The sequence below is a fragment of the Hyperoodon ampullatus genome (genome assembly GCF_949752795.1).
Source record: "Hyperoodon ampullatus genome assembly, chromosome: X".
Lineage (NCBI taxonomy): Eukaryota > Metazoa > Chordata > Mammalia > Artiodactyla > Ziphiidae > Hyperoodon > Hyperoodon ampullatus.
Window position 1 is genome coordinate 21,027,967 of NC_136913.1, and position 11,703 is coordinate 21,039,669.

General features: G+C 46.6%; 1 protein-coding gene across 1 annotated transcript; it reads left to right on the forward strand.

Moving 5' to 3' along the window:
* Window positions 1-8,722: 8,722 nt before the first annotated feature.
* LOC307069588 (melanoma-associated antigen B4-like) lies at window positions 8,723-9,772 on the forward strand (the record flags this gene model as incomplete). The annotated part of the gene is made up of 1 exon (XM_079727973.1): window positions 8,723-9,772. The coding sequence occupies one exon, from the start codon at window positions 8,723-8,725 to the stop codon at window positions 9,770-9,772; it is 1,050 nt and encodes a 349-aa protein (XP_079584099.1).
* Window positions 9,773-11,703: the final 1,931 nt, after the last annotated feature.

Here is an 11,703-nt window from a genome sequence, read left to right on the forward strand (position 1 = left end):
AGACCTCCCAGCTCCACGTAATATCAAATGGCGAACATCTCCCAGAGATCTCCATCTCAACGCCAAGACCCAGCTCAACGACCAGCAAGCTACAGTGCTGCACACCCCATGTCAAACAACTAGCAAGACAGGAACACAACCCCATCCATTAGCACAGATGCTGTGGAAAATCATAATAAGGCCACAGACACCCCAAAACACACCACCAGACGTGGACCTGTCCACCAGAAAGACAAGATCTAGCCTCATCCACCAGAACACAGGCACTAGTCCCCTCCACCAGGAAGCCTACACAACCCACTGAACCAACCTTAGCCACTGGGGACAGACACCAAAAACAACAGGAACTACGAACCTGCAGCCTGCGAAAAGGAGACCCCAAACACAGTAAATTAAGCAAAATGAGAAGACAGAGAAACACACAGCAGGTGAAGGAGCAAGGCAAAAACCTACCAGACCTAACCAAGGAATAGGAAATAGGCAGTCTACCTGAAAAAGAATTCAGAATAATGATAGCAAAGATGATCCAAAATCTTGGAAACAGAAGGGAGAAAATACAAAAAACGTTTAACAAGGAACTGAAAGAACTAAAGAGCAAACAAACAGTGATGAACAACACAATAAATGAAATTAAAAATACTCTAGAAGGGATCAATAGCAGAATAGCTGAGGCAGAACAACGGGTAAGTGACCTGGAAGATAAAATAGTGGAAATAACTACTGCAGAGCCAAATAAGGAAAAAAGAATGAAAAGAATTGAGGACAGTCTCAGAGACCTCTGGGACAACATTAAACACACCAACATTCGAATTATAGGGGTCCCAGGAGAAGAAGAGAAACAGAAAGGGACTGAGAAAATACTTGATGAGATTAGAGTTGAAAACTTCCCTAATACGGGAAAGGAAATAGTTAATCAAGTCAAGGAAGCACAGAGAGTCCCACACAGGATAATTCCAAGGAGAAACACACCAAGACACATATTAATCAAACTATCACAAATTAAATACAAAGAACAAATATTAAAAGCAGCAAGGGAAAAACAACAAATAACACACAAGGGAATCCCCAGAAGGTTAAGAGCTGATCTTTCAGCAGAAACTCTGCAAGCCAGAACGGAGTGGCAGGACATATTTAAAGTGATAAAGGAGAAAAAACTACAACCAAGATTACTCTACCCAGCAAGGATCTCATTCAGATTTGATGGAGAAATGAAAACCTTTACAGACAAGCAAAAGCTAAGAGAATTCAGCACCACCAAACCAGCTTTACAACAAATGCTAAAGGAACTTCCCTAGGCAGGAAACACAAGAGAAGGAAAAGGCCTGAATAATAAACCCACAACAATTAAGAAAATGGGAATAGGAACATACATATCGATAATTACCTTAAATGTAAATGGACTAAATGCTCCAACCAGAAGACGTAGATTGGCTGAATGGATACACAAACAAGACCCGTATATAAGCTGTCTACAAGAGACCCACTACAGACCTAGGGACACATACAGACTGAAAGTGAGCAGATGAAAAAGATATTCCATGCAAATGGGAATCAAAAGAAAACTGGACTACCAATTCTCATAGCAGACACAATGGACTTCAAAACAAAGACTATTACAAGAGACAAAGAAGAACACTACATAATGATCAAGGGATCAATCCAAGAAGAAGCTATAACAATTGTAAATATTTATGCACCCAACATAGGAACACCTCAATACATGAGGCAAATACTAACAGCCATGAAAGAGGAAAGTGCAGTAACACATTCATAGTAGGGGACTTTAACACCCCACTTTCACCAATGGACAGATCATCCAAAATGAAAATAAATAAGAAAACACAATCTTTAAATGATGCATTAAACAAGATGGACTTAATTGATACTTATAGGACATTCCATCCAAAAACAACAGAATACACATTCTTCTCAAGTGTTCCTGGAACATTCTCCAGGATAGATCATATCTTGGATCACAAATCAAGCCTTGGTAAATGTAAGAAAATTGAAATCGTATCAAGTATCTTTTCCGACCACAACGCTATGAGACTACATATCAATTACAGAAAAAATCTGTAAGAAATACAAACACAGGGAGGCTAAACAAACACTACTTAATAACCAAGAGGTCACTGAAGAAATCAAAGAGGAAATCAAAAAATACCTAGGCACAAATGACAATGAAACACGATGACCCAAAACCTATGGGATGCAGCAAAAGCAGTTCTAAGAGGGAAGTTTGCAGCACTACAATACTACCTCAAGAAACAAGAGAAATCTCAAATAAACCACCTAACCTTACACCTAAAGCAATTAGAGAAAGAAAACAAAACAAAAAAAAAACCCCAAACATAGCTGAAGGAAAGAAATCATAAAGATCAGATCAGAAATAAATGAACAAGAAATGAAGGAAACGATAGCAGACATCAATAAAACTGAAAGCTGGTTCTTTGAGAAGATAAACAAAATTGACAAACCATTAGCCAGACTTATCAAGAAAAAAAGCGAGAAGATTCAAATCAATAGAATTAGAAATGAAAAAGGGGAAGAAACAACTGACACTACAGAAATACAAAGGATCATGGGAGATTACTACAAGCAACTCTACGCCACTAAAATGGACAACCTGGAAGAAATGGACAAATTCTTAAAAATGCAAAACCTTGCGAGACTGAAACAGGAAGAAATAGAAAATATGAATAGACCAATCACAAGCACTGAAACTGAAACTGTGATTAAAAATCTTCCAACACACAAAAGCCCAGGACCAGATGGCTTCACAGGCGAATTCTATCAAGCATTTAGAGAAGAGCTAACACCCATCCTTCTCAGACTCTTCCAAAATATAGCAGAGGGAGGAACACTCCTAAACTCATTCTACGAGGCCACCATCACCCTGATACCAAAACCAGACAAAAATGTCACAAAGAAAAAAACTACAGGTCAATATCACTGATGAACATAGATGCAAAAATCCTCAACAAAATACTAGCAAACAGAGTCCAACAGCACATTAAAAGGATCATACACTATGATCCAGTGGTATTTATCCCAGGAATGCAAGGATTCTTCAATATACGCAAATCAATCAACGTGATACACCATATTAACAAATTGAAGGAGAAAAACTAGATGATCATCTCAATAGATGCAGGGAAAGCTTTTGACAAAATTCAACACCCATTTATGATAAAAACCCTCCAGAAAGTAGGCATAGAGGGAACTTTCCTCAACATACTAAAGGCCATATATGACAAACCCACAGTGAACATTGTCCTCAATGGTGAAAAACTGAAACCATTTCCACTAAGATCAGGAACAAGACAAGGTTGCCCACTCTCACCACTCTTATTCAACATAGTTTTGGAAGTTCTAGCCACAGCAATCAGAGAAGAAAAAGAAATAAAAGGAATCCAAATCGGAAAAGAAGAAGTAAAGCTGTCACTGTTTGCAGATGACATGATACTATACATAGAGAATCCTAAAGACACTACCAGAAAACTACTAGAGCTAATCAATGAATTTGGTAAAGTAGCAGGATACAAAATTAATGCACAGAAATCTCTGGCATTCCTATACACTAACGAAGAAAAATCTGAAAGTGAAATCAAGAAAACACTCCCATTTACCACTGCAACAAAAAGAATAAAATATCTGGGAATAAACCTACCTAAGGAGACAAAGACCTGTATGCAGAAAATTATAAGACACTGATGAAAGAAATTAAAGATGATACAAATAGATGGAGAGATATACCATGTCCTTGGATTGCAAGAATCAGCATTGTGAAAATGACTCTACTACCCAAAGCAATCTACAGATTCAATGCAATCCCTATCAAACTACCACGGGCATTTTTCACAGAACTAGAACAAAAAATTTAACAATTTGTATGGAAACACAAAAGACCCTGAATAGCCGAAGCAATCTTGAGAACGAAAAACAGAGCTGGAGGAATCAGGCTCCTGGACTTTAGACTATACTACAAAGCTACAGTGATTAAGACAGTATGGTACTGGCTCAGAAACAGAAATATAGATCAATGAAATAGGATAGAAAGTCTAGAGATAAACCCATGCACATATGGTCACCTTAACTTTGATAAAGGAGGCAAGAATATACAGTGGAGAAAAGACAGCCTCTTCAATAAGTGGTGCTGGGAAAACTGGACAGCTACATGTAAAAGAATGAAATTACAACACTCCCTAACACCATACACAAAAATAAACTCAAAATGGATTAAAGACCTAAATGTAAAGCCAGACACCATCAAACTCTTAGAGGAAAACATAGGCAGAACACTCTATGACATAAATCACAGCAAGATCCTTTTTGACCCACCTCCTAGAGAAACGGAAATAAAAACAAAAATAAACAAATGGGACCTAATGAAAATTCCAAAGCTTTTGCACAGCAAAGGAAACCATAAACAAGATGAAAAGACAGCCCTCAGAATGGGAGAAAATATTTGCAAATGAAGCAACAGACAAAGGATTAATCTCCAAAACATACAAGCAACTCATGCAGCTCAATATGAAAAAAACAACCCAATCCAAACATGGGCAGAAGACCTAAATAGACATTTCTCCAAAGAAGACATACAGATCGCCAAAAGACACATGAAAGAATGCTCAACATCATTAACCATTAGAGAAATGCATATCAAAACTAAAATGCGGTATCATCTCACTGGTCAGAATGGCCATCATCAAAAAATCTACGAACAGTAAATGCTGGAGAGGGTGTGGAGAAAAGGGAACCCTCTTGCACTGTTGGTGGGAATGTAAATTGATACAGCCACTATGGGGAACAGTATGGAGGTTCCCTAAAAAACTAAAAATAGAACTACCCTACGACCCAGTAATCCCACTCCTGGGCATATACCCTGAGAAAACCATAATTCAAAAAGAGTCATGTACCAAAATGTTCATTGCACCTCTATTTACAATAGCCAGGAAATGGAAGCAACCTAAGTATCCATCAACAGATGAAGGGATAAAGAAGATGTGGCACATATATACAGCAGAATATTACTCAGCCATAAAAAGGAACGAAACTGCGGTATTTGTAGTGAGGTGGATGGACCTAGAGTCTGTCATACAGCGTGAAGTAAGTCAGAGAGAGAAAAACAAATACCGTATGCTAACACATATATATGGAATCTAAAAAAAAAAAAGAATGGTCATGAAGAACCTAGGGGCAAGACGGGAATAAAAATGCAGACCTACTGGAGAATGGACTTGAGGATATGGGGAGGGGGAAGGGTAAGCTTGGACAAAGTGAAAGAGTGGCATGGGCATACATACAGTACTAAACGTAAAATAGATAGCTAGTGGGAAGCAGCCGCAAAGCACAGGGTGATCAGCTCGGTGCTTTGTGACCACCTACAGTGGTGGGATAGGGAGGGTGGGAGGGAGGGAGATGCAAAGGGAAGAGATATGGGGACATATGTATATGTATAACTGAATCACTTTGTTATAAAGCAGAAACAAACACACCATTGTAAAGCAATTATACTCCAATAAAGATGTTAAAAAAATCAAAAAAAAAGAAAAAAAGAAAAAAGAAAATACACCATAGACAAAAGCAACAATATAAAAAAACATACCTAGAAAGAAACCATACAAAAATGTATATAATCTACATGGAGGCAACAATAAGAATTTCCTGATTGACTTAGGAAAAAGAAGTCTCAACCAGAATAGTATGTTATGCGTATTCGTGAGGCACAGATATTGTAAGAATGTCGATTTTCCTTAATTCATTTACAGATTTAGTACCTTTTCCACAGCAGCTGATGACAATCAAACATAGGCTACTGTTTCCTGTACCCAAAATCAACCATGGAAACATTACAGAAGGAATAAAGAAAAAACATTAACAAACGCAAAAACACAAAACTAAATAATCCCTGAGGGACAATAAGTCTCCACTGAACTAGAACCTGAGTGTGGGCAGGTAGGGGGATGCCCTGAATTCGAGACAGGTCTGTAGCCTGCAAGAGAGGCAGATGACAGGATTGATTAGAGAAAAGCCTTTAAACTTGAGCCCTTGATTCCTCCACTGTGCTCTGGGACCATGAATCTCTACTGCTTCACTGAAGGAATCTGAGGCAGCATTTCAGAGCCCGCATGCCAGGAGCATGGGACACCAAAGATTGGGCTGGATGTGGCAGTATGGTCCACAGGCTGTGAAATAACCATCTGAAACTTTGTTAGTGGATGACGACTGGCCTTTTTAAATGATCATCTTAATAGACTATCACACACGGACTCAAAGAGAAAAGCAAGTAACACAGTACTTGTACAAAAGGACAGAAATTCATTTCTGAACTTCTGGGCAATGCCCCTGATGTCAACAAAGAGAGACCACAGTGAGAACTGTCAGGCTAAGGCGCCCCTTCACTAACTCCTCTGGGATTCTGTGGGGCATGGTTGGGGACAGGGATGGATTCATACCAGAGAAGGAAGGAATCGCAGGCCCTGCCAGCAGTCAACGTGAGGACCCTGAGTGAGACCTGACGGCCTCCGAACCACAGAAGAGAGAGTCTCGCCTCCTTTCCCCTCAGCTCATCTTACCTGCAGCAGCCATCTCTGGGAGGCTCCAGGCAGAAGTGTCCAGATGAGATGTGCCTGCACTTCACACCAGCAGTCTCAGGGAGTTGATGTCTTTGATGTGAGGCCTTGGCCTCAGGTCAGCAGACGGGAGGTAGCCCAGCACCTACAGGGAGTCAAGAGAAGACACTGAGGGAGGATTGAGAGCACCATCCACCATAGAAGAGGGGGCCCCAAAGAGCCCTCACTGTCAGTCTCGGGGGACCCAGGCATGGCTGTGAGGCTCAGGCCCCCAGATACTTCCGGCTGGGGGTGCCGACAGAAATGAGAGCCAAGGTGTGACGCCTGCTGACTCAGCTCAGCAGAGGGAAAAGTCCCAGGACCTGCCAAGAGTCAATGAAAGGCCCTCGTGCCGGGCCTGTGGGAAGCTCCCCCGGAACCACCCCCCACCTCCTGTCCCACCCGGCCCCGCCCCATCCCGCCCCCAGCCCCCCCATGCTGTGCTCCTGGAGCCCAGATGCGCATGACCGGATGTGACGTCCTCCTACACACGCGGTGGGGGCGACGCCATTGTTGAGAGCTGCCGTCCGGCGAGGGTGAGCCGCAGGAGGAATCCCACGTCTCTTCAGGAGTCAAAGTGTGAGGTAACCCCAGTTAGAAGTGCGGGGATGCCCCCGACACCCCCAATCCCCTTTCCCTCTGAAAAGAGGCGGCCACACAGGCCCCGCCCACCCCGCCCCTGCTCTCGGCCCGAGAGCCTCGGGCCTGGCCGTTAGGCCCAAAGTCCATCCGCTTCCCCTGCGGGGTCTCGGGCAAGGAAGGCCTCGCTCTGAGGCTGGTGGACCCTGGCTCACCTCAGTTGAGGGAGCGTCCCAGGCCCTGTGGAGTGAAGGACGGGACCCCTGTGGGGACCGAGGGGCTCCACACCCCAAAATGGCGGCCACGCAGACCCCGCCCCTGACGTCGGCCTGGGAGCCTCCGGGCAGGTCTAAAGACTGAGGGGCTCCCTCAGTGCGAACGCGGACGGACGGACGGATGCGGGAGACCCAGGGAGGACGGGGCCTTGTTCTGAGGGGCTGGCCGCAGGTCAGCAGAGGGAGGATTTCCAGGGCACGGGAGGAGTCAGGGTGAGGACCGTCCTCCCCGTCGCAAGGGCACCTCAGAACCCCTCCCCTGTTGTCAGCCGCTTCCTTCTGGCCACACGCGGAGAAGGGAGGGCTGCTGTCTGAGAGGGGAGGTGCAGGCCAGCAGAAGGCGCGTCCCTAAGCACTGCCAAGAGTCAGCCCAAGCCCTTGAGTGAGGGCCAGTGGGGCCGCCAGCCACAGGGCCTCGACCTGTCTGCCGCACGCTGCAGGCTTGGTAAAACTCTGCCTCGTGCGGCCGCCTGGTCACCCTCACTGCCTCCTAGTGAGACTCAGGGAGGTGCCGGCACTGGTGCGAGCAGATGGCCCTCGGGGCAAGAGAGGAGCTCCAGGCTGCACCGGCCGTCCAGGGAGGACCCCGAGTGAGGACTAAGGGAGTCACCCACCCCGAAGAGAAGGGACCAGAGAGAACATGGCCTGTCCCCTCCTGTCAACGCTTAAACTCCCAAGAAAGGACTGTCAGGCCGAGACTGCCCGTAATTTCCTCTGCCAGGTCCAAGGGAGGTTAGAGCTTTGTTCTGAAGGGGCAGCCACGAGGCAGCAGAAGGGAGGGTCCCAGGACCCTTCGGTGGTGGGCTGAACGCTCCCTCCTTTCCTCCTCCTGGGTGTCACGGAAGATGGTGGTGTCAACTTCAGAGCAGCAGAGGGCATGGGGTGGGGGGGGGGTGGGGGAGTCTTGCCAACAACTGTCATCCTGACTCTGAATGGGAACCACGGGGACCTACCTCCCCTGCCAGCCCCCGCTGTCACCCCCGTACCGCCCAGGCAGGGCTGGCTGGCTGTGCCCCAAGGCTCACCCGACCGTCCTCCACAGGGCTCTCAGGGGACAGGCTGAGCAGGAGAACAGGAGCCCTGTGGGCCCTCGGGCAGTGCCCTCAAGGACCCTGCAGAGGCGGCCTTGGTTAAAGCCAGGGAGGACTCTCCCCGCTGAAGGTGCTCACAGCATCTCCTTGTCCCTCCCGCAGGTGCCCTCGTTGCCTGCCTTCCTGCCCACACTCCCGCCTGCTGGCCCTGACCTGTGTCATCATGCCTCGAGGCCGGAAGAGCAAGCGCCGTGCCCAAAAGAAACACCGCCAGGCCCGGGGGAACACTCAGAGGCTCAAGGGTGCCCAGGCCACTGAGGCGGCGGCGGCGGCGGCAGAGATAGAAGAGTCGCCCTCGTCCCCCGCTTCTGTTTCTCGGGGTACTTCCCCGAGCTCCTCTGTTGCTGGCACTCGCCAGGAGCCTCAGGGAGCCCCAGCCACGAGCTCTCGTGCTGCAGGGGTTTCATGCCCAGGATCTGAAGAGGGTGCCCAGAGCCAAGATGAGAAAAGTGCAAGTACCGCCCAGGCAGCACCTTACACTCACAGCACTTACAGAGATCGTCTGACCAGGCAGGCCAAGAAGTTGGGGCAGTTCCTGCTGGATAAGTACAAGATGAAGGAGCTCATCTCGCAGGCGGCACTGCTGGAGGTAGTCAACAAGAAGTACAAGAAGCACTTCCCTGAGATCCTCAGGAGAGCCTCTGAGTGCATGGAGCTGGTCTTTGGCCTCGATCTGAAGGAAGTCGACCCCAGCAGTCACTCCTACGCCCTCATCAGCAAGCTGGGCCTGTGCAGCGAGGGAAATCCGAGTGATGAGTCGGGGCTGCCCGTGTCCGGTCTCCTGATGGCTATCCTGGGCAAGATCTTCGAGAACGGCAACCGTGCCACCGAGGAGGAGATCTGGGATTTCCTCAATTCATTGGGTTTGTATGCTGGGAGGAGGCACTCGGTCTTTGGGGAGCCCAGGAGCCTCATCAGCAAGTATTTCCTGCAGCAGAAGTATCTGATGTATTGCCAGGTGCCCAACAGCGATCCTCCGCGCTATGAGTTCTTGTGGGGCCCGAGAGCCCACGCTGAAACCAGCAAGATGGAAGTGCTGGAGTATATGGCCAAGATCAATGATACCGTCCCCAGGGCCTTACCAGGTCTCTATGAGGAGGCTATGAAAGATGAGGAAGAGAGAGCAAGAGTGAGAGCCGCGGCCAGGGCTGCAGCTGTTGCTGAGCGCAGAGCACGTTCCAGGGCCAAGGCCCGCAGCTCCTCCCACATGTAGGGAGGGAGGCCGCGGGCAGACTGCTCACTTTGTTTTGGAAGAGAGCAGTCAGGCTCCTAAATAGTGCAGAGTAGTAGGGGTGGAGGGAACAAAGTATAGATCTCATTTATCTTCCTGTTTTACACTAGTAACTTCTATATATTATTGATTGATTTATTTAGGTTTTTTCAAATGTTTTTTTCTTGTAATAGTGTGTTTTCTTAAGAATACGAATACGTGAATGATATTACTTGCATACTTATTGCTGTTCAAAGAGTTCTAAAGTTACAGTTTTGGTATATATAAAAGAAATTCACGAACCATCTGTATTTTCTGTATGATCCAGAAGTAGAAAACATGGCAGTGCAATAGAGATTTTCATGGAAATGTGAAAGGTGACCACAGAAAATATTTAGAAACAAAAAATGGAGAAAACAGAGTAAAAGGTATTTAATTCGTAGTTTGCCTTATTTCTTTGAAACTTTCTTTTGGTAGAAATAAAAGATACTTTGACTGATTTAGCTCATTTGTGAGTATTTGTTTCTTTTGTCTTGGTGCACTGCATATTCTCTGCCACCTACTGGATTAAAAATAAACTCTGACGGGAGGGTGGTATTTTGGGGGTTCATAATAATCATATCATAACTGCCATTCATCAAAAACCCAATATTTCTTAGTGAGTATGCCACTGCTTTCCATGTAGTACATAACATTCCAGCATTCATGCAGGATAGGATTTAGCAGACTGCCTTTATAGGTGAATAACTTGCAAATTTCTCAAGTTCACAAGACTGATTAAGGGACCTTGCTGGGTCTAGTCCCCTGGTCTGGAATCGTCTAGAGCCTACACTCTTCCACTCCTCCCAGCCTAAGCCAGACCTTACGTCTTTTAATTCATTTTTCTTCTCACCACTCCAAAATGTATCTCATGGGATAAAAGGGGCCCTGTTCCCAAAGCACTGTTTTGGATTACAGTAACAGTAACGCTGAATAAGTGAATGCTATGAATAAAAAAAATTATTTTGGTGACAATGGGGTCTTCTACATATGCAACGTCAGATACCCTGAAAAAGATCAGCATCTCCTCATTTACTCTTCAAGTTTCTCAGGGACATAAAAGCCTTGGTTTAAGAGCTGTGTCCTCAGGTCAGTGGAGGGAGGAGTCCCAGCCTCTGAGGGTTACTCAAGGTGAGGACCTTAGAACAGAAGGGGGCCCCACAAGGTATACCCTGCTTTCTCCCTTCTGTGGCCATGCGCAGAGCTGTCTGTCTGAAGGTACCCCTTCTCCTCCTCCGGGGCAAGGGTGGAGAGGTTCTCAGGGAGGTGAGTTCCTTGGTCTTGTGGCAGCATCTCCAATTCTGCCCAGGTAGGAGATCCTAACAGGCCTTAATTTGCTTCAGGGTGAGGACACTGGGTGCTGATGAGTGGACTCCCCATAACAAAGGGGGACCACGCAGAGGCCCCTGGCAGGGGTAGCCAGGGAATAGGTCCCTTCCCTCCCCTTCTGGTGTCTCAGGAAGGTGAAAGCCTTGGCCTGAGGCTGGCAGACAGACAGTAGGGAGGGTGGAGTCCCATATGCTACCTGAAGTCAAGGTAAGAAACCTGAGTTAGGACTGAGGGGCCACTGACTCCAGAAGAGTGGGGCCTTGTAAAATCCTGCTCCTCAGAAGACCCCAACAGCTTTGGACAGATCTGGTTCATCCTGACTTCCAATTCAGAATTTCCAAGAAGGTAATGCCTTTGTTCTGAGGAGCACAGCTTCAGGGGAGTGGAGGGTGGAGTCCTGGGTCTGGTCAGGCCTCACGATGAGGACCCTGAATGAGGAGCAAGAGGACCACTCACTCCAGAACAGAGGAGAATGCAGAGTCCCACCCCTGACGTCAGCCCCAGGAGGCCCAGGACAAAGCTTTCTGGCTGGCGTGCCCCCTCTTTCCACTGGGGGTGGTCTCAGG